Below are 27,897 nucleotides of genomic sequence, written 5' to 3'. Positions count from 1 at the left end.
ATTTATTTTTTTTCCCCCGGAGGATTTCATACTCAAACATTTAGATTTGTTCGCACAGTTTTTCGTTATTCTGTATTATTTTTTTAAATATAGAATTTTAAGTTTTTGCGATACGTTTCTTTAAAAAAATTTTACGTTTTTTGTTTTAAATTTGTTTCCTATTTTTTGGACTGAGTTGAATTCTCATTTGCTTACTTGGTGACATATTTTTTTACTTTAAAAAACAACAACTTATTAAATAAACTCCTTTTGAATTTCGCTTCAATGTGCAATTTCTTTACACAGATTATCACCTTATTAGTTTTCCTTCTTTGACGATTTTAGAGTACAAATTTTCATTTCAAGAATTCTGTTTACAAAATAAATAGTGTGCACAATATTGGTTTTCCATTTCTAATGCTGTTTCCGAATGCTTTGATTTTAACTGCTTTGAATAAATTTACCATTCTAACTCATATATCATCATTCTAATACAGTGCATATATCAATGCACTATGATACTTCACGTAATACTTTTGAATACATAATATTCCATTTAAAAATTTAAACTTCGTACATGGTAAAAAAAATCCTGACAGTATCTTAATAGAGTAACAAAATTGGATTAATAACGTGAAAATTACACTACCTGATGTCATTACTTTGAGAAAAAGGTGCCATCTTCTGACTTCTTCAGAAATCGTACACACCGTTGTGAAGAAGAAATATGGCTGCAATATGTTTGCTTAAGATAAAGATAAAAGATGAAGCATCACCCTGATGAGACGGAACTTTAGCCCCTCTACCTGTATCCGGTACTTTCAATACCAGTTTGCTAATGATAATGATTTTCAATCCGTTTAAAGTACTTTCAATTTCGAAGGTAATTTCATTCTGGGCTTATTTAAACTTGTAGAAATTGAGAAGAAAAATAATTAATTCACTTTCTGAATTCAGACAATACTGCCTCCACATAAATGTTATCTGAAGTAAATAGATAAAAGTCTTTGCTAAAAAATTGTTTCGTAATTAATCTGTAGAAAAAAATGTGTTGTACTTTTATCATATTCGTTGCTAGAATATTGTTTCTTTTATTATCTAACTATGTTTGCGTTTAAGATAAACTTCGTTATAGATTAATTTATTTTTAACTATACAGTTAAATCCCGTTGAAGCGAAATTCTAGGGATCGCAAATTTTTTTCGTTGTAATGGGAATTTCGATGTAATGGACAAGGGCGCCGCGAACTTTAATTTTGGGGGGGGGGCGGACATTCTCAATTTGCCGAGTGAAACTCCAAATTTTGCCGAATGAAGATAATTTCGCCGAATGGAACAAAAAAATTAGCCGAATAATGGCGATGATGATGATGATGATGACTTATTCCTCCTGTCTAGCCGCAGGCTAGACCAGGTCCATGAGCCAAGAGTCTCCCCTGGTGTCAGTCCCTACACCAGGAGAGGGCTGGAGTAAATGTCCTCTCTGTCCAGTCCCGCACAATGCAAAATATGATCTGGAGATGCCTGCACTAATCTACATTTAGTACAGGTCTCAAAAATGTTCTCACCTAAATGAAAGGAAAGGCACTTGATGTGTCCACTTGCAAGCCTACTGATTGTTGTTTGGACGACTCTATCCGCCTTGATGGAAAGGGCACCACCTGGGGACTGCCTATTGCACCAGAGGTGAGTCGGAGTAGTCTTCCATAGTTCTTGGTTCAAAGTTTTCATTTTAGAACAAATTTCTGAGAGGATAAAAGTTCATCTCGACATCAAACTTTCAGTTACACCTTCCTTGGCTAGGAGGTCAGCTGTGTCATTGCCAAAGAGACCAATGTGGGATGGAATTCATTGGAAGAACATCTCATGTTGCTGGGTGTGCTGTCTCATGTCACAACTTAATTAATACACAGTAAACACACTCAACGCTCAAATTTAAAGTGGACTGTTTTATTTGTGAGACATACGTCTCCTCCAACTCACACCAACACACACACCTTTTCGCTCCCTGCAGTCCCGGCATACTCTCGATCCCAGATGGCGCTCGCTTCAGCGCTTTCACATTTTAAAGTTCTCATACTATTAAACATACCGGCCCGCGTTGCAATGCAAAACATTCAACAAAATTGCAAATATTGATTCAAACTTGGTTACGAAGTATAAACACAATACAAATGTACACTCAAACAAAATAAAATAAAATAAAATATGTATACACATAAAACACAATGAATGATAATAAACACAATTTCAGTAGATAAATATCTAATTCTCAAATTTTACGACTTTTTACTATTTTTCTATTGGTAAGATTGCAACCTTTGTGATTGGTCTTTTAAACTCACCGCTCTTAGTTTTCACCTTTACGACTCGAATCTTACCATCAGAACCTGAGATAGTTTCAATTAGTCTCCCGATTTGCCATTTGCCTACAGCGATGTCATCATTTTTTATAAGTACTAAGTCACCTACTCTCACATTTTCTTTATCGAAGAACCATTTGGTTCTCTGCTGAAGAGTACTTAAGTAGTTATTCGACCATTTTTTCCAGATAATCTGTACAATTTTAGTCACTCTTTGATATAATTTTAATCTATTAAATTCTACTTCGCTGAAATTGGGCTCTACTAGAGATGTTATTGGTCGACCTATGAGGAAATGACCAGGCGTTAAAACTGATAAGTCGTCTATATCAGCTGATAGCGGTGTAAGAGGACGCAAATTTAGAATGGCTTCTACCTGAGTAATAACGGTTAAAAAGTCTTCATAATTAAGTTTCTGATTACTCACTACCCGTTTTACATGAAATTTAAAGGCTTTGACGCTCGCTTCCCAAAGTCCTCCAAAGTGTGGGGCTCTGGGGGGAATAAATTTCCAAATTACATTTTCACTACTAAGATAGCCAGCCAACTTGTCATCTGGCTCTTTAATCTTATCATGCATCTTTTTAATCTCAATATTATTTCCTACGAAGTTCTTTGCGTTATCTGAAAATATATAGGAAGATTTTCCTCTTCTTGAAAAAAATCTCTTAAGTGTGGCAACAAAAGCTTGTGAGGTCAAATCTGTAACCATTTCCAAATGTACAGCCTTTGTAACAAAGCATACGAAGACTGCAACATATACCTTATAGTATAAACCTTTACGTTGGTGTCTATATTTTATCCAAAAAGGACCACAGAAATCTACCCCACTACAGTTAAATGGAAAGTCTTGAGTTATTCTTTCCTTTGGTAGATTACCCATAATTTGCTGGCAGGTTACAGGTCTGGCCTTCAAGCACACTATACATTTATGAACTACCTTCCTGCATGCATTACGACCGTTAATTGACCAATACAATTCTCTCACATTATATAATAAAGCTTGAGGTTCTATATGTAAATATTTCCTATGAAAATATTCAAGAATTATATCTGTCAATTTATGTTTTGAAGGTAAGATAATTGGAAATTTCTTATCCATACTTAAATCACTGTTTGCCAAGCGGCCTCCCACTCTCAAAATACCCTCTTCATCTAAAAATGGGTTTAAATTTCTTACCTGGCTGTCCGGTAAAACCGCATTACCTTCCCTCAATTTTTTTATTTCCTTACTAAATTCAAATCCCTGAACTATCTTTACTAATCTAAGTTCTGCTTTTTTCATCTCTTGAGGGTCCAATGGCCCTTTTTTCTTTTCGTTGCTGCAACAGTTTCCTAAAAACCTGAAAATATAGCTAAGTACTCGAATTAATTTTATATACATATTAGAAATATTAAGTAAGTCATTTAAAAACATATTTGTTGATGCAAACAATGCTGCACAGTTTATAATGTCCTTCTTTTTTAATTCATTTAAAAAGTCTTCTCCACTCATATCCGTTGGAATGTCTCTTTCAGGATAAATACCGGTAGCAAGAAAATCTGGTCCATTCCACCAGAGTTTATTTTCAGACAGCTTGTCAGGATCCATACCTCTGGATATAAGATCGGCTGGGTTCTCCAGTGATGCTACATGGTGCCACTGTTGAATATTTGTCAAATCTTGTATTGCAGTCACTCTATTTGAAATGAAAGTTTTTAATTGATGAGGTTCTTTCCGAATCCACGAGAGAGCTATCATAGAGTCACTCCACAAATATGTTTCCGATATATCGAGTTTTAAGGAGGATGTAACTCGTTTTATCAGTTTGGCTAATAGAACTGTAGCCATTAACTCGAGGCGTGGTATTGTCATACGCTTAAGAGGGGAAACTCTGGACTTACTGGAAACAAGTCTTACTGTAACTTCACCAGAATTGTTAATGGATCTGCAATATATAACTGCAGCATAGGCGACCTCTGAGGCATCAGCAAACCCGTGCAATTGTACATCAATAGTACCCTCACTTAAAATACATCTCGGAACCTTAATGTTGTTGATACATGGTAGTAATTCAATGAAGTTTTGCCACTCTTTATTTTCTTTCATGGGAAGCTGATCATTCCAATCTATTGACAATAACCAGAGCTTCTGCATGAATATTTTCGCCCTTGTCACAATCGGGCCTAAAAGACCAAGTGGATCAAAAATGCGCGCGATGGTTGATAATACCATACGCTTAGTAACTGGTACACCAGATTCTACCTTTGCCTGGAATGTAAAACAATCTATCTCTGATTGCCACGATACACCTAAAGCCTTAGTTTCTTCAGTAATCACAAATTTATAATCTTTCTCGGTGCTCATGAAAAGATCAAGGTGATTTCCTAACCTCTTATGCAACTCCATACCTGCTTTTCTCAAAATTCCCATTAATTGGTTTTGAAGCTCTTTTGCTTCTTCTAAAGAACTCGATCCACTCAGAACATCGTCCATATAAAAACTATCATGTAAAGCTGCTGCTGCAAGAGGGTACTCTTCTGCCTCATCTATTGCTAATTGTTTCAAAGTTCTAACTGCTAAAAAAGGGGCACTAACCGTGCCATATGTCACTGTGTTTAGTTCGTAAGTTTTGACTAAACCATCATTTGTTTCCTTCCACAAGATTTTTTGGAGGGGTCTTTGACTGGGATGAATTAAAATCATCCTGTATATTTTTTTGATGTCTGCAGCAAAGGCATAAACATATCTTCTGAATCGCAACATAATTGATAACAAATCATCCTGTATGATACCACCGTTATACTGCAAAGAATTTAGAGATTTCCCATTTGACGTAGGAGAGCTAGCATTAAAGACAACGCGTAGCGGCGTCGACTTGCTAACCGCTCTATAGTCTCCTAAATGAGGTACAAAGTAACTCAGATCCTCATCAGAATCTTTCACCTCAGTCATATGCCCTAACTCTAAATATTCACTCAAAAATTTCCTATACAAGGATAAATATTCTGGATCTTTTTCTAAACGATTCCACAAACTATTCAACTTTCTAAGCGCTATGTCTTTAGATTTTCCTAAAGAACTAGGTTCTTCCTTTAAGGGCATCTTTACAATGTATTTCCCTTTAGCATCTCTAGAATGAATCTGTACAAAATGTTCTTCGCAAATTAAGCTCTCTTTACTTTTGTGCTCAATAGACTCAACATTTTCTATTTCCCAGAATCGCTTAAGTGTTTTATCCAAATCACATTCTTCATTAATAAAACCGCAATGAATTTTATTTTCTGTCTCGGATATTGTACTTCCGGATATGATAAAACCAAAAACTGTGTTTTGTAAAATTAGACTTGAATTTTTACATAGAATTTGCCCTGGTTTTAACAATTGATAAAATATCTCGGCTCCTAATAATAACTGTATACATCCTGGAATATTAAATTTTTCATCTGCGAGATTAATATTACAAAGGTCATTCACATTAATTTCAAGCTTATTTGACGGAATTAAATCCTGTGTAATTTTTGGCACTACTAAAAGGTCCAACTTCTTAGTGAAACTCTTTTCTTTATTGCTGATACAAGAAGATACACGCGCTTTAATTGTGGATATTGAATCATTTAATCCTGACACTGATACGTTTATTTTCTGTTTCTTCAAACCAAGGAAATTGGTGCACTCGCTATTTATAAAACACGATGATGATCCGTTATCTAAAATTGCTCTTACGGGTTGTAAATTTCCCTCAGCATCAGTAATATAACACATCGCAGTACTCAATAAAACATTTTTTGTTTTTGCTTCACTTATTGCCGTAAACAAAGTGTTCTCTCGATTCGGCATAAATTCTTCAGCTAGTGCTGACAGCTGTTGGGCGGGGATCTCATTTGACGCCATTACGTCTTGTTTATTTTCGCGCGCAATTACATTCTCAGACAGAAAATGAATCGTCACATGATGTTTTTTCCCACACACAGAACAGGAGAATTTAGATTTGCAATGACTCACGCTATGTTTTATCGATAAACAGTTAAAGCATAGTCTCTTCTCTTTTATAAATTTAATTCTTTCATTCACGGATAGCTTACAGTATTTAGGACACTTATATAATAAATGATTTTCACAACATAACATACATTTAGGCGTTTTAATATCGCTTAAAAATACTTTTGGAATATTCTTCTCGTTAAATTTCTTGGTGTAAGAACTTGAATTTATTTTTTCATTTTTCCCTCGCGATGCATAATACAAATCTATTTCTTTAGACAGCTCCTTTGGACGCAACCAGCTATCTTGTGCTTTAATAGAAATATGCATTGCTACATCTTTCTCAAGAGTATCAAATATTTTATCAGATACTATCAACTCATTTAACGTCTTAAAGTCCGACACATTTCTTAGTTTCAAATAATATTCCCAGTTCGTTATTAAACGAGAAGCAAACTGCTGGTAATTTTCGTTTTGTTGCCGTGTTGCCTTTCCAAAATTTTCTAAACACGATTGAGAACTGGGTTCGAACTCTCTTAAAATAATAGCTTTCACTTTCTCGTAGTTACTCAATTCATCATCTGTAATATAAGTTATCACATTTGCGGCTCTCTCGCCTAATAAATTCAATAGGATTTCTGATTTGTATTTATCAGGAACATTTTTAGATACAAAAGCTCTTTCTAAAGAAGTAAAGAAGAATGCCCAGCCTTCAGGCTTAGTAGGGACTTTCACAGTTAATATTCTTATGCTTTTTATCAAAGAATCTAGAGAATTCTGAACATCAACATTACTTTCGTTTTGGTTTTGATTCTCTGGTTTCGAACCTGCTCTCACTCGCGCAAGCTCTAACTCAGCTTTAACTATTTCATATTTAACTTGCTCTAAATCTAATTGTTTTTGCTGTAAGTCATTATTCTTACGCTCTTCTACTGTTAAACTAATTAAATCTTTCACAAACTCAATATCAGATTTAAAATAACTATTGTTCTTAATTAGCTCAGTTAATTGAACAACAGTTAATTTTTCATCAACAGTTTCTCCTAATTCAGAGGCAATAATCCTCAAATCTTCTTTTTTACAGTTTTTAAACATTTTAGTTTCTAGCACATTAATGAATAATAATTATTCAATGGTCACTTACTTCTCAAATGTCCTCAATAATTCTCATATCCACAGGTCTCTGTGTCGTTCTCAGGCTCCGGAAGGACCACTTATGTGCTGTCTCATGTCACAACTTAATTAATACACAGTAAACACACTCAACGCTCAAATTTAAAGTGGACTGTTTTATTTGTGAGACATACGTCTCCTCCAACTCACACCAACACACACACCTTTTCGCTCCCTGCAGTCCCGGCATACTCTCGATCCCAGATGGCGCTCGCTTCAGCGCTTTCACATTTTAAAGTTCTCATACTATTAAACACTGGGTGAGTTCTTTAAGATCCGAATGACAGTAGTTTTGCGAATGGAACTCCAAATTTCGCCGAATGATGATACTTTTGCCGAATGGAACTCCAAAATTTGCTGAATGGTGATAACTTTGCCGAGTAAGGACATTTTTGGGAGGTCATAGTGACCTCCATGGGAAGGGAAGTCTTTAATGACATTCAGAGGTCATTAGGGGCTTCATTACAAGGGTAACCCATTACCCTGGTAATGGGATTCAAACAATGCAATGACAATCAAAACGGAACTGAACATTTATTTCGCTGAAACTGACGTTTCGTTGAGTTGGTAATCGCTAATGAGATTTTCTTGTGTTTCTGTTAAAGATTTTTTTTTCATTAAGTTCAGTTCATCGCGCCGGAATTCATTCTAACGTTGATAAATTCATCGTGATATAATTTCGTCATGGGTCAACGAGATAAAATATTATTTGTACCTTACGAAAGTCAGAGAAATTTTTAAATATTTTGCAAGTGCTTAAATGATATTTTTAAAACAACTTTGATCAAATAATTCCTTCTCCACAACCGCTCCTCCTCCTTTTTTTTCTTTAACATTTCAGTTTGTTCATTTTTAATTTTATGCCAACACGCATTCGTTTCTAGTTTACTCTTTTTTTGTGCAAGAGAATCTAGAGTTAGATGCATAGGATATTTCCACAACACGAACACCAGAAGAGTTAATCTAAATTGCAAAAGACGAATAGCATGTGCTTGTTTAACATAGTATAACATAGACAAAACGGTCAAAGGGATCCTCTTAAAAAGCAAAATTATAATAAGAGACTACAAAAGAAACAAATGATTCTTATGCTATATACCAGACAGCCCCGGTATTACATCCAAAGACCGCAGTTTCGTTTTTTTTTTTAGAACTCGTCAGTCTGGAACAGTGAATAACCGAGCTGGATTTAGGTGTCATCTCATTGAAACAGAGAATGCCAACAAACTGGTAGATAAAAGAGTCCTAATAAGAACGAAACTGCAGTCTCTGGATATGATAACTGGGCTGTCTGCTATATTGCATGTGGTTCTGCCTTAACCCTGGCCTTGGTACGGTAACTTAATGGTTCATAGTGACAACAAAATGCGTCAAAACCAGGAGTTCTCAAAGTGGGTGGTGCCGTGGCACCCTGGGATATCGTCTTGAAGTACTAAGCCATGGGATCCCAAATTTTCCCAATTCGTAGCAGCCTGTGAAGAATTAGATTTTCTAATGGCTCCCTAGTTCATCTGCATTTAAGTCTGAAATCTGGTTAATGTCTACAATAACCTGTGAATAACGACATTCACATCTTTACTAATATTATAAAGAGAGAGGGCGTATTTTTGTGTGTTTATATGTTCGAGGTAATCTCCGGAACCACTGCGCCTATTCGAAAAATTCTTTCACTATATGAAAGGGGCTTTCTTACTGAGTAACATAGGCTATAATTTGAAAAAATCCGATAAATAATTCTTTTTTTAATTCAAATTTAGACCCAAATTTCACGTAAATTGCCTATTATTGGCTATTAAAGGGGTGAAAAATTACTTGCACATATTAATATCTTATATTGTTGAAAAGGGTAGAATTTCCCGCGTTCTAAGCAATTTGTTTCAATGCTCGAACTTCATTACGACGGGAGCAATTTGCGTTTTTATCTCGAACTTTTTTTGGCTTAGCTGAAATTTTGGCAATACTTTCTTCATTTAATCTATCAATAAAAAGTGAAGGAATTGTCCCACAGTTTTCTTTTTGACACCGTTGGAAAAAGTGGCATTTTTTACTCCAGAAATATCTGGACCTATGGTCGGAAAAGTAACTTTCTATCTCCAAAGGAAAAAAAGTTACAAGCCGTTAAAAATAAAGTTCGAATAAATCTAATCTCCATTAAAAGTACTGATGTTTTGTTTCGCATTGCCATGGTTACGTCTTTTAGCTTCGCTTCATTTTAATTTCTTAAAGGTCCACAAACTTGGCACCACGGAATTTAAGCAATGGGGAAATGTTTTCGCCAATTCTGCATATTTTACGATCTACGTTATGATAATTCCCCAAGACAATGTAGAAAGAGCCGGAAGAGTTTGAAAACTAGGAGTCTCAGCAATTTTCCCAATTGTCGCTAAATTTGTAGACGCCAAAGACCAAGGGCTAATGTACTTCGACCATGGCCTTGCTGATAGTGGCAATGGAGTTATTTCCTTCAGTCAAAAGTAGTACTTTTAGTCACTGAAACTTTTTTCAACAGAACGGTTCAAACACTTGATAGTTTATTGAATTTTTTAAACTTTTCAATTTACAACGTTTGAACAGAATAACGTCTGTCGGGTCCTCTAGTACTAAATAAAGACATCGGCGAAAGATGGAACATTTCCGCTGAAAGTCGACATTTTCTAATTTTAGTCGACATTTTTCACTTTGGGTTTTCCTTTTACGGTAAAATATATTTATACCATCGACACTTCACTGCTTCTTTTGCCTCTCCTTAAGGCACCCCAGGGTTGCATGACACCCACTTTGGGAGCCAAAGTTCTAGATGAGGATTTTAGGATTTCTGAATGGCGATAAGTCACAAACTATGGTAGCCACTTTTGCACTTTTGGTAGCCAATTTTTATAAAGTACATCCATAGCACAAAAAAAGAATAACTTATACGCTGTTTATTGTCACAACAGTTTAGAGTGATTACAAAAAAAACATACAAAATTTTAATGGATTTTTGTAATGGAGCATAAAGATATAAGCTTTTTACAAATAAACCAAAACATGGTCGCCACTTTTGGCGACTGGAATTTGATTTTTTGGTAGCCATTTTCAACAAAATGGTCGCCAGTTGGTGACTGACCACCACCAATCTAGAATTTTATTGGGAGTACCTGGTCTAAATTATCAGACGTTCCCCTTAAGCTTGTTATAGCAAGGCTGCACTTGATACGCGTCTTCAAGTGAAGTCTTGGTTCTGGTAACTAAGCAATGTTGTAATTATCATAGCAAAAAGTAACAATATTTAGACACGCTACCAAGCGAAAGAAACTCGCCAATATTTCCTCAAGAAACAGCGAATAACGCTGAAACTTTAGAGGGAAAAGCAATTTTTAAAAAATAGAGAAAAAAAAGGGATAATGCTGTGAACTTACTCGTCGTCTTTTGTCATCTGGTCACGACTATTTCTCAAATGCATAGACATTGTTTTCTAGGTGGGTATTTGGTATCGTCTTTCCTATATAATTACAGTAGGTATACTGCTAGACAGAAAATGAAATGAATACATGTTGATAGAGAAATAACTTACATTCCTATATAATTTAAGGTTTTGACAAACACAATATCAACAAAATAATGTATGGAAAACAGATTAATGCATAAAATATGTCAATGTAAATATTTACTATCGATTATTAACCAAGTTTCAATAAAATTCTAAACAAATAGAGAGAACGTATCATGGGCGGAGTTGTTCTTTTACCTCGGTCGGGGAGGGGGGGAGGGGGGGCCTTGCGACAGGGCTGTCATTTGGCGAATCAGGGGGAGCTAATTACCCCCTGCTCCCGTATTTCATAAACATTTTGGCAATATGCACTTATTTATGTATTTCCTATGGAATTCCCCGTATGGAAACCTTTGAAATGATTGGCCTGTAAAGCCCCCGGCCAAAAAATTTCTCTAAAATTAAGAGATAAAAAGAATTTGTGTGTGTGTGTGTGTGTGTGTGTGTGTGTGTGTGGCAAGTTCAGTAGGATGATTAAAACCTTTAAAAATTGAATCTGCCACCGTTGCCTATCTTCTTTCAAGTTTCATATCAAGGTGTTTTACAGAAACAAAAGAAATAGGGTGAACTTATAAGATACAAGATAATTTTAATACGAAAATGTTTTCCATGGGCAATTTGTTGCTGTGAAGGAAGGATGTCCTTTTTGACGTCAGAGTGGTCAGAGGAAGGGTAAAGTAAGACACCTATAGTGGAGGAGCCGACGCATCCGCCATTTTGGAGCAAACTTGATCCAGTGCTTCGCAACGATAGCATTGCTGCCGATGTTTACATTTCTTTAGCATATGCTAAATTAAGTCAAATGGAGGTTGTTCGGCTCTTAATTGTGCAAACCGCTCCACACAAAAACGGATTTCAGCTCTTCAGATTTCCAGCAGATGCAGAAAGAAAAAAGAAATGGATAATTAATAGTCGTCGAAGTGACTGGCATCCTAGAAATGGAGCTCGCTTGTGTGTTAATGTCGATTTATTTCTCATGATTTTACTATCATTACGTTATAAATGCTCTAATCTATGCTAACATGTTGCAGTGTTCTTCGGTATGCCTTTTATTCTGTATTTCCCTGTTGTGCGATAAGTACGCTTGTCCAGCATGGCGGATGCGTCGGTCTGTCCAGTTATAGGGGTCTAGGACAAAAAGAGCATCGAATTGATCATTTCTCCCCTGGATATCCTCAGGGCATCTAAAGATGAGTATATCCTCAGGACCTCCTCAGGACTGGATATCGGTCCCCTTCTCTCCAGCGCCTTAAAGTTTAGAGGGGCGATACCGGACGGAATGGTTTTTCCTTCATTTTCTGTATCTAACGGTACCTGTATTGACCTAGTAGACATTTGCCAGTCCGTAGGAGATAAGGTTACAGACAGACGCGGAAGGGTTTTTAATTGGAAAAACGACGAGAAACCAGCTTTGGCAACCTGAATTGTTTTTCATTTCATTGGAATGTATTAATAAATATTTATTTTGAAGAGTGCCTTTTTAAAGCAAAGTTTTAAGAAGTTTCGTTAATGGAGAAGAAGGTGGGTAGACCACTCGAACTGGTGCATCAACATAGCTTGAGTATGATCATGTGATTCAGGGGTGCCCACGGGGGGAGGGGGAGTTTGGCGCAAGTTGCGCAATCAAAATTGGGGGGGGGGGATTTTTTTATTTATTTATTTAAATGTAATTGATTTATTTTTCATTATTATTTTATTTTATTTTATTCTGTTTCCGTATTTTATTCATTTATATAGTTTATGTGTGTGTGTGTGTATGTCAGTCATTCAATGTCAGAACTTTTCTAATAAAATAATAACAATTAAAAATAAATAAATAAATAAATGTATAATATCTTTAAAAAATAAATAAAGAAAGAAGAGAGCAAAAATGAAAAATAAATAAGGGAAAGAGAGTTGAGAATATTTGTTTTGGGGGGGGAGAGGAATTTGCACCATTGAGCTTGGGGAGGATGAGCACCCCTGATGTGATTGTGGTTCACAGAAAATCTATTCTAAGCAATATTAGCAGTTCAAACAGGGGCAGGGTTCAGGCCCGTGTCCAGATTTTCATAAAGGGAGGGGTTTTAATCTTACCTGGGAGGGGGGGGGATTCAATCCCTCACAACCTTTAGTTTTACTACAAATTGTCGATCCCAGTATGGCGTTTATGCACCTGTAAGTCCTGATGTACCCCCCTCCCTTCCCCTAGAAGAATAATTCTGGCTGCTCAAGTGACCAAAGAATTCCTTCATTTTACAGGTTCACTTTTATCAAACCTTGTTTGGTTGTTTCTTTTTAATGAAATCTGTTAACTATGCGGTTTATTGCAACAAGTATTAAAAACTCTCCACGAATTCTTTTTATGCAAGAGAATGCATATCAGATTTTATGATCTGAAATAATGCTTGGAACGAGCTTATTGTAGATGCAAATTACATTATTAAACACCATCACTAATACATCTTCATAGCTGCAACACATGCCAAATTCATCATTACCTCCTTACAATAAGCAATATTAATGCTTTGTATTAGTACGGTTCTACCACCACAGTTTTTTTTTCAAATTATTATTTCAGTCGGCAAAGCTTTAACAGTTGTAAATTACATAACATTTGAATGTTATGCAAAAATTTTTAAGTTATAAGAGAAAGAAATGCAAGCGTTTAGGTCCAACTGAGTTGAATTAGAGGGAAAAAAATACAGAATTACTGAGTTAAAATTACAGAAAAACTTCAGGGAGAAAGGGGGGGGGGCGTTAAACGTAGGCTTTCACATTAAAGTTAATTTAAGTCGATCGCTTTCTTCGTTTGACATACTTTTTTTTTTCAATGGGAGGGGTTTAACCCCTAAAACCCTCCCCTTGGACACGGCTCTGGCAGGGTTCATACACTTTTGGCTAAAAAAAAATTCCCTGACTTTTCCAGGGTTTCCAGGTTGTTTTTTTAGAAAATTCCAGCTTACTCGCTTCATTCAAAATTAAATAAGTAGCAATATTTTCGAAATAATTAAAATTGTTTAACGTAGCAATGCAGGAGAGCTGAACTTAGATTAAAAAAAAAAAACTTAGATTTCTTTTCTTTCTTAAATTTTACTTTTTTTCAAACACTTCGTTCAAAATTGTTTTAATTGATTTACTAATTGTTGAAAACAAAGTGCTTCCAACTTATTTTAACGTTTTCTTGATATCATGTGTCATGAGTAATATTAGCGTTTTGCTGTAGTGGCGCAGCAATCGTTTAGCATCCGCTTTTGGTTCGCAATACTCTCTTTTATTTTCTTATTAGTATGTAACACAAAACATATTGAGCAAAATACAAAGCTATTTTTCAGTATAAATATTATAAACTTGTTGCATCGATCGCCATACCAGAAAATGCATAATAACAAAAATCAACATCCGCCGATTATAGGCCAATGCCAATAATCTTTTTTTATTTCCTCTTTTGCTTATTAAAGAATGCTTCCATTAAAATTTTTCTTTTCCAGAAAATAATTAATTTTTAAAAATTCATAATTTGTTGCACATTTTATGTTACTTCAATAGTTTACATAGAGATAAACATCCGATTCTGTTTTTGGATGTTTACGTCTAGTTCTATAATGCAAACGACCACATATAGCGACTAAATGAAAAACTTAAGATAATAAGTAGATTTTTAAATTGTAGCATAAAAGTAGTTATAAATAATTAATAATCCTTAAAAAACTACAGTTGAGCCGCTCAGAAGCCAATGCGGTTAAGTCCAAATCACAAAAATTGAGAAAATTAATGTTTTTTGATACATAAGTTTTTTAAATTCTTGATTTATTAATTTAATTAGAAAAGTGTATAAAGTCTTTTTTCGAGGTGTAAACTCTGCAAAAAAACAAGATATGTACAGGATGTGTAAATAAAAACGTAAGTATTTATTGAAATAATGACAGCATCTTAAAAATTTTAGGACTAATACCTTTGGCAGCAGAAAAAAATAAGAAATGTATGTAAAAATAATAAAATAACATTTATTGTCATAAGTTTCTGTTTATTCATCATAACAAACGTCATCTTCTTCCGAGTTATTTAAATGTAAATCTTGATCTCCACGTGTTGTCCTTAATGTCCTGTAAAAGTCGTGTTTAATTGGAAGTATATACTTTAATAAACATATGATGTCTTTTTTTTTTGTTTCTCTTGAAATTTTTCTGCCATTAGGATACAATGTAGGTTGAGTTACATTATTTAAATATACTGGCCCACCTATTTTTTTTAATATCAATTACATGAAAGGTATCATCCTCGTCAAAATTATGTTTGAACTTAATGCTGCTTGGGTTTGACCTTTTCAATTTTATCCATCTCATATTAAGCCAATTGACTGTTAGTCCACTTGTTGATTTTTTTCTGTTGGGAACAGCTTCTTCCAATGGTTTTGTGGAAAGAAATTCTTGTGGATTCATTTCGACAACTCTGAAAGGGTTCTTTCTTTTACTATTTTGCATTATATGAAACCAGTCACTAAATTAATAAATGTACGGATTTTTTTTTTTTTTTTTTTTTTTTTTTTGCATAAGCTTCTATAACTGCAAAATCAGCATCATTGGGCAAGTAACTGTACCTACTTAATAAAAATTTAAGCTCAATTGATTCAGCTTTTATATCTTCACTCTGAACCAATTTCAATAATCTTAACACAGTTTTTATATTTCGATTCTGTCCTGGACATGAATCTGAATACATTATAATTTTTTGAAAATCCTTTGCGTGCAATTTAATGTGTTTAGTTAAACACTATGATTCTTGTGAACCCCGTGATGCTTGGGTTATAGACCAAACATACATGTAGCCCTCGTTAGTCTTTAATAATGGCAACCAAGATTGTATACATATAAGTTTCTCTTGTAATAAGCCACTAATGTGGATAGTTTTGGAAATGATAATGCTTTTTCTAAATCAAACGTAAACACGTATATTTCGTTTGAAGCTCTTAGTCGATCATTAGCCATACTATTACGGGCAATTTCTGCATTTCGCAAGTGTTTGTCATGTTCAACTTCAGCTGCATTTTTTTCTTCATCTATTGTATATTGTTTTTTTATTACCAAATAATCACATTTTGCACAAGTATCTTTTGAAGGTTACTTAAATTTGGTCTAAAATATATGGTAATAAAACTTTTCTTTTACTGGTACAATTTGCTTTTCATTACTTTGTTCGACATACAGGTTATACATTTATTTTTTGTGTTCTGACGCACATGTATAAAACTCAGAAGGTAACGGTTACAGTTACTATGAATTTCTTGTTTTTCAGTGTTATTAACAAATATCGAAAGAAGAAGAAGAATTTAATTTTTTTTTCGAAGTTTATGTAAAAAAAATATTGATAAAAGGTGGACTTATTCACAATGGCTTCTGAAATTATTATACAATATATTCAGAAGCTATTAAAAAAAGGGCTGTCTAATCTAGAAAAAAGTAACCAACAAATAAATCCTTTAATAACTAAGAAGATTATTATTTATTTCATCAAAATTTCCAAAAATCAGAAAATATCAAAAAATGGACTTAACCGCATTGGCTTCTGAGCGGCTCAGTTAAGTCAAAATAGTCAGTTTTTAGCACATAAGGGTCTAAAGCAATTAGAATAAAAAAAATTGTTCTGAAGATAAATTTTTGCATTTTTCATGAAAATAATTATGAATTATCCGAAAAAAGGGCACATTTCGCGTTGTTTTCAATAGTTTGCATAGCAATAAACATCCAATGCCTTTTTCAGGAACTTCGGCACTTAAAAAGTCTTGTGTACTTCCATCTTGGGAATGACCAAATATGGCGGCTGCGCCCAAAAATTTGAAGTAATTTTTTGAATTTATAGCATGAAAACAATTTAAAAATAGTAAAGTTTCATGGAACTACAATTCAGTTGAAAAGTTTTTAGCACAAATTGCATCCAATGAAATGAAGATAAGATTAAGTTTCAAGAACAAAATTTTTCATTTCTCAAGAAAATTATTTAAAATAATAATAACAATAATAAAAGAATTTTCAGCACATTTTGTGACACTTTCATTAATTTGAAATTAAAGAAAACATCCAATTATGCTTTGCTTTTGGAAACTTTGGCATTTAAGGATCGTGTCTACTTCTATCTTGTGAGTGACCAAAGAAGGCGACTACGTTTCACACGTAGCTTAAAAGACTTTCCGATTAAAAAAAAAACGATTTTCCCACATCCCCCCGCCCCCATTTTCAGGCTTGTGCTTCCAAAGCAGTAAATTTTCCTCTTCCCTGTTGAGTTTGTGCATAATTCCTATTCACCCGAGGAAATATTTTCTTAAGAACTATTGAGGGTCAAAAATGGCGGCTGCGAAAGTATTTTTGGGTCACCACTTTTTTCATTGCCAATTTCATTTTGCCTCAAAATTTTTACAATTTCGGAAAAAAAAAAAGATAAAAGGGAAGATTACATCTCATGAAACAAAATTCTCTGGGAAAAAATGGAAAAAAAATGGGGAGGGGGGGGGGCAAATTTGGAAAATTCCCTGACATTTTTAACTGTTTCATTTTCCCTGACAATTCCAGGTTTTCCCGGTTTTCCCGGAGGGTACGAACCCTGAGGGGTTTAGTCATTTTGATACACAGTATTACCATAAGGAGATAATATTTGAACTATGAGTTGGGCTTGCCGCTTAAAATCTAATGCATTCGTTGTCAGTGACATGACGGCGTACATGAGATGCAATCACTAAATAAGTGTGCCTTTTACTAAAAAGAATCAGCAAGAATTGAGTTGTTTCCGAAATTTTGAAAGAATTTTTTTCTGAAAGAGCATACTTAAAACATCAGATTTAACCAATTTTTAAAATATTTGAAGAAATTTGGTATTTTTTAAAAAGTAGTTTTAATCGGTGGCAGATTCAATTTCATTTTTTACGCTTCTGAACATGACATCACAAGTGATAATAAATGCCATTTACTGACGCCATTAGCGCAGAGCGCAATATTTTAGCATTAGATTAAGATAAAAATATTATAGTACAGTGGGGGAGTAATGAATTTCATGTTTACTTCAGAAAAGCTTTCATTCAAAATTCTCATTCGTGCCAAAGTACATCACTTGCGACGTCATAAAGACACACCTTATTTCAAAAATCGAACATTAAAAAAAATTAAATTAAAAATAACTGGGAAAAAAAAAAAATTCTCGGTCCATGTTTTTGAGCAATCACGATTGCTTATTGCTTTCATTTGACTGTTTTGATGTGCTATGATTTTATTTTCCTACCAGCATCCTCTGCAGCACCACCGTTGACCGGTCGCCTCACGATGCTGCTCCTCTAGCGAAGACCGTCTCCAGGTTCCGTCAATATCCTACACTTACACGCACGTACACACACACACACATACACACACTCAAACACATACACACACTCATGCCTGCACACAGACGCAAACACATATGCCTACACACACATACACATTCCCCCCACACATACACAAACACATATGCCTACACATACATACACATTCCCCCCCACACATACACAAACACTCATACACACAACTACCCACACACTCATACCTGCACGCAGACACAAACACACATACCACCCCCACACGCCTACATACACACACACACACATTCGTGATTGCGAAAAACATAATTTGAATTCAAGATGTCAAAATTCAAATTATTATTTTTTTTTTATGTTCATTCTATTAACTTCCGTGACTAAAAGTAGTAGTATTGCCATTGTATTAATGTGGTGCAACTACAATTGAAACGGCTCTTTTCGCATATACTTTAACTACTGACCTTGAAAGTTAAAGCAATTAGTTACGTATACAAAAGATGTTTCTGGATTTCTTAACTCCAAAATAATTTCTTCCTGTTGTTGGAATTTTACTTTCGCAACGGCTAGTTCAGTCAAAAAATGGGTACACTTGCACTTTCTTCTTTATTTGATAGCAAACGTTAAAATTTGTCTTTAAATTTCTCTTCTCTCGACTGGTATAAGTTGCATTATTGCCATTTTTCTTCCCTGCGTTTATCCGCTTTGGTCTCGTATATCATTCAATTAAAAATAAGTTTAGGTCCTGACTAATATTTTGTTCCCCAGTAGCCAGTAGCAGCAATTTTTCAGCAGTCGGCGTCACAGATTAAAATCAAAAAATGGTCTGCAGAATAAACCGATATTAGATTAATCGTAATATCTCGAGAAATGCTTAAAACCAAGATGCTAATACAGGGTGTCCAGGAAAGAACTCCCTGATTTCAAGATTAAATATCTCGAAAACAAAGACATAGATTGGAATAAAATAAACGGTATGTTTATTGTGAAACTCATAAAAAATCTTGTACAGAAACATAGAAATTAGTAACAAAAATTGCTGACAGGGGGCGCTGCATGCTGTAATTGCTATAGAAAGCCCCGTAAATACTGCTGCGACGGGGTTAGGCGCTGCTTCAGCAGTAAATTTGCCTCTCATAACATTTACGCTAGAAATTATCGTCCAACCCCTTCGCAGCACTATTTATAGGGACTTCTATTTCAATTACAGCGTGCAGTGCCCCCTGTTGGTAATTTTTGTTACTAATTTCCAAGATTCTGTACAAGTTTTTTGTGGTTTTCACAATAAATATACCCTTTATTTTATTCCAATATCCACCTTTGCTTTTGAGATATTTAATTTTGAAATTAGGGAATCCTTTCTTGGACACCCTGTACAAGCATACAACATGTGGATTACATTCCTGAAAATATGACACAAATCTTCATTAGCTAAAAGTTTTAAAAAAAAATGGAAATATTTTTTTTTTTTTAAATCTTCTCCAACTAAAGAGTAGTCTGCAGACTTACGCAAGAATCTGCGACACGCGTCGCACTGTTTCTGCTACCGGATTCGGTCCCACTAGTCCGTGAACCTGGGCACCGTAACTTGAGTGACACCAATACAAGCTTTTTCTTTTAACTGAACAATCACGAATTGCTTATTACCATCACATGACCGTTTTGTTGACGTTGGTCTGATTTTTCAGATAACCATGACGACAAGAGTAAGTCCAGCTCGTTATTTTAATGTTTGTTTAAAAAGATTAATTTTCGTCATCATGGTTACAAACCGTCTGCGTTCAATCAAGGCTCAACACAAGCAGATTTTATACTAAAAGACAGGGTTTTTGAGCAATATCACGTTTTTTCAGGTAAAACACCTGCATAGATGAACTCCATAGCAAAACTTTATCTATATGCAAAATTTCCAGATTACTTACACTCACCATTGAAGATTGATAAGAAATAAAAATACCATAACGGTATACACTGTAAATATAATCTTTATGATAAGTGTACGGGTGCAAATTGGCCATAATAACTATGACAGGTATTTACCGCATCCTAATTACCCCTTTATTTATTTATTTATTTATTAATACATATGCCTTTTTTTTCCTCATCCGGAAAACGACCAGTCATAACGTGACGGGTACAAATTCCATCTCCATTTCCGTTCCACTCCATTTGTAGAAACAAGAAACACAACGAGAAGGGTCCTACTGCAATTCGTGATGCCGAAAATCATAATTTGAATACAAGACGTCTAAATTCAAGAGAATGCCAGACTGGATGCTGTTTTTTTTTTTTTTTTTTTAGCTCACACATTATAACAATTTTAGTGTTCATGTAAACTTTTAAAAAGAATTAGTGCACAATACATAGGGGAGGGTGGTCCAAAGCGGGTAGGTCGCCCAAATTGGGTAGGCATTCGCATGACCCCCCCCCCCCCCCCATGGTGTGTTAGCTGCGATGAATACGTATGTCGTATTTACCCGAACACCCCCGAGTTACTATCAGTCCCAGCGAAGCGCAGTGGAGTGGCATGGCGCAACCAGGCTTAAAATAAAACTAGTATGTTGTGGCTATCAAGAAAAAACTTTCTTCTATATTTTTCTTTTTTGAGCAATCACGATTGCTTATTGTTCTCATTTGACTGTTTTGATGTCCTATCTTTTTATTTTCCCACCGCCACCCTCCGCACCCTGTCACCGTCGACCGGCTCCTCACGGTGCTGCTCCTATAGCGAAAGCCGTCTCCAGGTTGCATCCATGTCCTACACACACGCGCATACATACGCAGCTACACACACACACACACACGCACGCACACACACATACACACAAAACCCACACATTCATGCCTGCACACTGACACAAACACATATGCCTACACACACATACACATACCCCTCCCCACACACACATACACACATTCATATACACAACTACCCACACACTTATGCCAGCACACAGACAAACACACATGCCTACACACACATACACATACCCCTACACACAAACACACATACCCCCACACACAAACACACACTTGTGATTGCGAAAAACATAATTTGAATTCAAGATGTCAAAATTCAAATTAATTTTTTTTTCTGATCCCTCCCCATGCTTGACGAGGGAGCAATATTCCCAACAAAAACAAAATTACACATGCAAAAACTTGACGACCATCCCAATGTCTGAATTATTGCAAAAGCAAAGCAAAGAGCGAAAATTGAAAGTTATTTTAAAAGCCTTGCTTGAATTAATTACAAATATTTTATTTGTTAACAAACATAAGATGGCAACAGTTAAAAATTTTAAATCATTGAGATAATAGGGTTGACCGACCAGTGAATGAACACCACCCAGTGAATGAACAGCGCGTCATTTTTTTTAAAAATATAAGCTTCAAAAAAAAAAATTTCTGAATAAATTCACTTTAAAAGCGTTCTTTATTGATATTCTAAGCTATCTGACACCTGATTGGTTTCTTTGGATACGTATTTTTTTCCTGGATAAAATTTGAAATTTTTACTGCCGTGAATCGTTCTTTCTTTCTTTCAAAATAATAAGGCTTGTTTCGTGCTATAGCAATTATTTCGATACATATTGTTTTTATCGATAAATTTTATTTTTTAACTCTACGAAAGAAAAATTAAGTATGCAAATTTAGGCTATGGATTTAAATTGTTTCAGTCAATGCAGAATGTGTAGATTTTCAGGTAGAGGGGTGTTCAGTCACTGAGTACAAAAAATTGCGAAAATCCAGTGAATGAACAATGGCAAAATTTCTTTTGATTTAAAAAGAAATTTGAAGTTTCTTTGAGATATTTTCATTTTCGTACTTTTTACTTTCTTCTATATCTAATATATAGAAGAAAGTATTGGATTCGTGCAAATTTTCGAATTTCGAATTTTGACGGATTCGAACGTTTTGAGGTGTGCTGAGTCCATTTCGACCATTTTTGGAAAATGTCTGTCTGTCTGTATGTGTGTGTGTATGTGTGTGTGTATGTGTGTCACGTCTGTGTGTGACCAGTTTTTTGTGGCCGCTCTACAACAAAAACTACCGCATGAAATCGAACGAAATTTGGTACACATATGTGCCCCTATGTGAACTTGTGCCCATTAGTTTTTGGCGCGAATTCCTCCAAGGGGGGTGGAGCAATGGGACGTTTTTCGAGTTACGCGTGCTTGCTATTACTCAGGAAGTAACTGACGGAATCAAACAAAATTTGGTCCATATGTTGGTATTAACAGGAACAGGTGCTGATTCAATTTTGGTGTCAATAACGCAAACGGGGGTTGAGCTATAGAACGTTTTTTGTCGTCAATTGTGACTGCTGTATCTCAAGAAATAATGAACGGAATGAAAGAAAAATTTATCGGCAAGTAGCCCTTAGTGGGTATAAGAACTGATTTTATTTTTGTGTCAACAGCTAAAAAGGGGGTAGCGCAATCACCCGTTCTTTTTTTCCACTTTGAGTGTCCTATCTCAAGAAGTAATGCTACGTTCTGGTTGAAATTTGGAATATATGTGAATCCATGTGTAAACAGGCTTTGGTTCAATTTTGACGCCGATCGCTCCAAGAGGTGTTGATTTTTTTTTTTTTTTTTTGCGAATAAAAACATTTTTATTAATGCAACAATAAGAAAGATAAATCGTAATAGATTGTCGTCTGCGTATTTCTCGTGATTTTAATTGTATGGAAATGATAGGAAATATTATCTCAATGATTTAAAATTTTTAACTGTTGCCATCTTATGTTTGTTAACAAATAAAATATTTGTAATTAATTCAAGCAAGGCTTTTAAAAAAACTTTCAATTTTCGCTCTTTGCTTTGCTTTTGCAATAATTCAGACATTGGGATAGTCGTCAAGTTTTTGCATGTGTAATTTTGTTTTTGTTGGGAATATTGCTTCCTCGTCAAGCATGGGGAGGGATCAGGAAAAAAAAAAAGAAAAATATAGAAGAAAGTTTCGTGATGGCCACAACATACTAGTTTTAGTTTTTAATTCCGCCATTAGACAGTGACTGCAGTGCCCCCTATAGTTCGTTGGAGTTGCGAATTAAATTATCATGCTATGGCGCGAGTTTCATTGTTGATGACGTCAGGAGCTTTACTAGATCAGTGTAGAGCCGCTATATATAGGGGCCTTAGATCAGTGTAAGACCCCTATATATATGAGCCGACGCATCAGCTTAAGATTAGCCTTTTTGGATCGGAGCGCGTGATTGAGTGGTTGTCATTTCTGGCGAGTTATCGTATTTGGCGAATGTTCAATGTGAGCTATTATTAGCGGCACACGTGAATTGTTTATTAAATAAAATATTATTTTCGGCAAATTTGGCGAAATCCCAAACTTTGCTGTAGTAACCCTAACTGTGCAACAATGAAAATCCGATTAAAAATGGCTAAACTTAAGCTGATGCGTCGGCCTATCTATATAGCGGCTCTAGATCAGTGAATTGGCTACTATATACATGTGAGGATATTTTTAACAGTTAAAATAATTTACGGAAACATAATGTTTGTAGGTACTACGTATTGAGTAAATATAAAAACAGCATCGATATCGATCAAACTCCTTGGAATCATGTTTGAGTAAGCCGTTAAAAACTTTTTACCAGAAATATTCCATCATTTTTTACCCTTTGTTTGCAAGCATATGCAAACGCCTAAATGAAATAACAAATCTGAATAAGGACCAGTCTAAGGAAAAATGGACATTTTGTCTCGCACGTGACATTTCAAATATTTCATTTAAAAATAATTTAAATGGGTAATAAACAAAATTTTGTAGCTTAAGAAGTCACAACGTATGCGTTATTTCTCAAGCATAAATTTTTTTCATTGCCTTTTGAAGTTATTACTTTATATTGAAATATATGAGCTGTGACGTGCGGTACAAAATGGCAGCTTTAGAACTGCCTTTAAGTACAAATAATAAATAAATAAATAAATAAATAGATAAACGAGCAAATAACTAAAGAATTATTTTTTCTCAATACTTTATCAATGCAGCCAATGTTAGCTAGATAAAATTGAAAATATAAATATTTTAAGAGAAAACTAACTGATGTTTAATGAATAGCTATCTGAATTTTCTTTTAAATAGGAATTCAATAGCAAGGTAAAACATTTATCCCTCGAAACTAATGGACGTCATGAGTAAAACATGGCAAAACATACTTTCAATCTTACTTGTCATTTCTTTTTGACGGCAGGAAAGTGTAGGGGAGGGTGGAGGGTGGCCCAAAGCTGGTAAGTCTTTGTAGACCCCTCCCCTACCATGGTGTGTAAACGGCAATGTATACGTATGTCGTGTTTATATGAATACCCTCGAGTTTTAATCAGTCCCAGCGAAGCAACAGTAAAGCGGAAGGGCGCAATCAGGTTTTTTTTTTTTTTTTACATAGATACATTTCTAACATTTCTAAAAAAAAAAAAAAAATAAATAAATAAATCAAGTTTTGTAACTTTTGATTAGTCGAAGACTAGGTTTTTTTTTTTTTTAAATTATTATTATTGTCAATAATATTACGTTATTCTGACACCATCCACCTGCAAACTACAATAGCCATTTCGTTTGTTTCTTCTTAAAATTTAAGGTTATATTCGTTGAAATAAAAAACGTGTCTTCGGGAAAACCGGGTATAGTATTTAATCATATATTGATTTATAATTTCTTGACTCGTGGGCCGACTTAGATTTTTTATTTCAATAGCATGAGTATAACTTTAAAAAGCTATTTTTTAGGATGGCAATTGATTTGTCTGTTAATTTAATTAGTTATTTCTTTATATTTTATAAACAAATATGCTGACTTTAAATTGAATAAGTACAACTTTTTTATATTTTTTTACAATGGCAGGTAGCTAGTCAATTATTTTAATCATTTATAACTTCATATTTGATTGGCAAATGTACCAAATCACAATTACATAAGCTTACCCACTTTGGGCTCCCTGGTAGGGCAAAGCGATTTTTTCAAATGTTTGTAAAGATTGACAATAAATAAATTTTGGATTTGAAGCAATGCAAAAATCACTTTTTACTTTGAAGTTCAAGAACCCTTATGGGAAATAAAACTGAAATTGTTGCGATAAAAATCCAAAAACTACAATTTTCGAGCGTTTTTCGAAAACCTACCCGCTTTGGGCCACCCTCTTCTATGGCTGCCACAAGCTTTTGTATTTGTTTTATTTTGAACCATTTACACCCCCTCACCCCATACAAAAATATAAACTGTTGCTTTTTTTTTTTGAATTATTATTATTATTTTATTATTATTTTTCACTATTTAATTGCTGCTAAAAAAGGAATAGAGTAATAATAGTAATGAATAATTGTAATTAAAACAAAGATTTTACATCTTTTGTTTTTCAATAATATTACTTTTTCTTACTCTTTAATTGTTGCTGGAAACGAAGAAGAGTAATAGTAAATATCAAATTTTTTAAATGAAAGAAACTGATTTTACAGCTTGATTTGCACTGACACTTAGAAAAAGATTTTGTCTTTTTAGATTTCAGAATAAGGAATAAATAAGACAAAAAATGAATAGTTAATTGACAGTACACTGAAAATCTGGACCCCTTAGCTTGATAATGCGAAAGATGTACACATAATGAGAAAAAAAAATTAGTTTTATCACAATGCACTCTACCAAGATATGCATAAGTTTTTTTATTTCATTAATGTAAAATTTTTTATTAAGCCGTTAAAATATTAATTGCTGAGCTCCAAACAGTACTATGAAAAAAAAAAAGCTGGTTAGCTTTTTTGAAAATTTAAATATGTAGCATTAGTCAATTTAGTACACGACTATAACTATGATAATTATCTATAATAGCGTTTCTATTAGATATTGAACAGTCTTAAAAAAGTCTTTTTAAAATACCATCGAATAATTATAATTAATCAAACGGGGAGGAGTAGAACATTCTGCTTTCAATGAAATAGTTGATACGGTTTCAAACGTTCAACGTTTTTCTGTGTCATTCATTTCATAAATAATTTACTCCAAAAGGAATATTCTTATTAGTGATACTATTCCACCCATTCCAAAAAACTATAATTCTTACTTACTAATTTACAAGATGCGACGGTAACCTAATCATAATTAACACTTATAAATTTCAGCATAAGTTTCCAATAATTGGAATAAAAAGCAATTCATTGAAACTGGTTTTGAAACATTTTATTGATAACACTGATGCTTTTACAGCTGTAAATTCAGAGCATGAAAAAGATAAGACAAGTCTATATCTCAGCAAAAGTAAAATAATTTTCTTTTCCTTTTACATTTTCTCTTTGTGATAAATGAATATGTACGTTTTATTACTTTTTTCAGTGTTTCAACGTAAAGTTTTATTTGCCTAAAAGCTACTTGGCACTAAGTGAGATAGCTAATGTCCCTAATGGAAGTATAATTGAATGGGGTTGTTTCCTTCAGCCAAAAGTAGTACTTTTGTCACTGAAATTGATAGAATAAGCAAAAAAAAAACATAGACTCGGAAAATACTTTTATTTTCCCAACAGTTATTTTTTAATTAATTTTTTTAAATGTCCGATTCTTTAAACAAAGCGTGGTCTTCATGACGTCACAAATGATGCACTATGGTGCATCTTTCTACCACATTTCCACGTTATGATAATCAAGAAGCGAATTACAATTGCGCTCTACGCTTGCTATCAACCATATCGTTGCCAATACACGTGAGTAAAGATGCGAGTTAAATATTTTGGACCGTGAATGGCAACACTGAATAGCATTTCATCATTTGTGATGTCATCGGCAGATGCGTTAAACCATAGACTAATAATAAGAGTAGACCGAGCTATGGCAACCCTTTTGCTGCTCATAAACCAAACCATGTGACTGGTGGATATCCTAGCAACAGCGGGCGTTAATCGTAGCAGACGATCAACGCCAGCGCGAAATAAAATAAATAGAATTGATGGAACACGGAAGAATGATCTTTTATGGAGTCCGATTTGTAAATTTGTTATTCTAAGTTGTAAATATTTTGTTAATATAATGAGTTTTTCGTTTAGATAGTATTTTGCATTTTCTTTAGTCAATTTCAATAACTCTCTAAGCAATAAAAGATGCAAGCGACCAAGAAGAATCAGCAAACAGTAAGATTTTTACCTACAGTTTCAATTTAAGATACCGATTAGTACATTTTTGCGTTAACGCAAAACGTTTACGCCATTTCGTTCACGCCAACGCTGACGCTTTCGTTCACGCCAAATGAAATAAAAGTTACCGAAAACTGATCAAAAACTATTACTAATGTCAAAATAATGCGTAACTAAAAGAAAAACAGTTCAATCTCTGCACCTGGAAGTTTTTTTTAATGAAAACACATTGTCTTAAAATACATGTCGAGTGCCAAACTATAGATAATGCTGCCATCTAGCAACCATGCTGCCAAAGTCTTCGCCAAGCCCTTCCACTAGTCACATGATACATCTATGAACCAATTTTCTTCATCAGCAAGAATGAGAAAGCTCGGTCTACTCTTATTATTAGTCTATGCGTTAAACGATAAAGGAGCACCGATTGAAGTATTTTTTTTA

General features: G+C 34.4%; 1 protein-coding gene across 8 annotated transcripts in view; it reads right to left on the bottom strand.

Moving 5' to 3' along the window:
• The window catches only part of LOC129225945 (platelet glycoprotein Ib alpha chain-like), a 78,303-nt gene that overhangs the window by 28,101 nt on the left and 22,305 nt on the right, over window positions 1–27,897 (bottom strand). For 2 of the 8 annotated variants that reach the window (XM_054860493.1, XM_054860497.1), the window contains exon 2: window positions 10,877–10,984. In XM_054860493.1, the coding sequence (XP_054716468.1) occupies window positions 10,877–10,926 (50 nt within the window). In that variant the 5' untranslated portion in view covers window positions 10,927–10,984. Of the gene's footprint in view, window positions 1–628; window positions 857–10,876; window positions 10,985–27,897 lie in introns of those variants that run through there. The other 6 variants (XM_054860494.1, XM_054860498.1, XM_054860492.1 and 3 more) reach the window with 4 other exon arrangements.

Source organism: Uloborus diversus, chromosome 7 (assembly GCF_026930045.1).
Source record: "Uloborus diversus isolate 005 chromosome 7, Udiv.v.3.1, whole genome shotgun sequence".
Taxonomy (NCBI): Eukaryota; Metazoa; Arthropoda; class Arachnida; order Araneae; family Uloboridae; genus Uloborus; species Uloborus diversus.
This window is presented reverse-complemented; position numbering and strand designations above follow the sequence as displayed.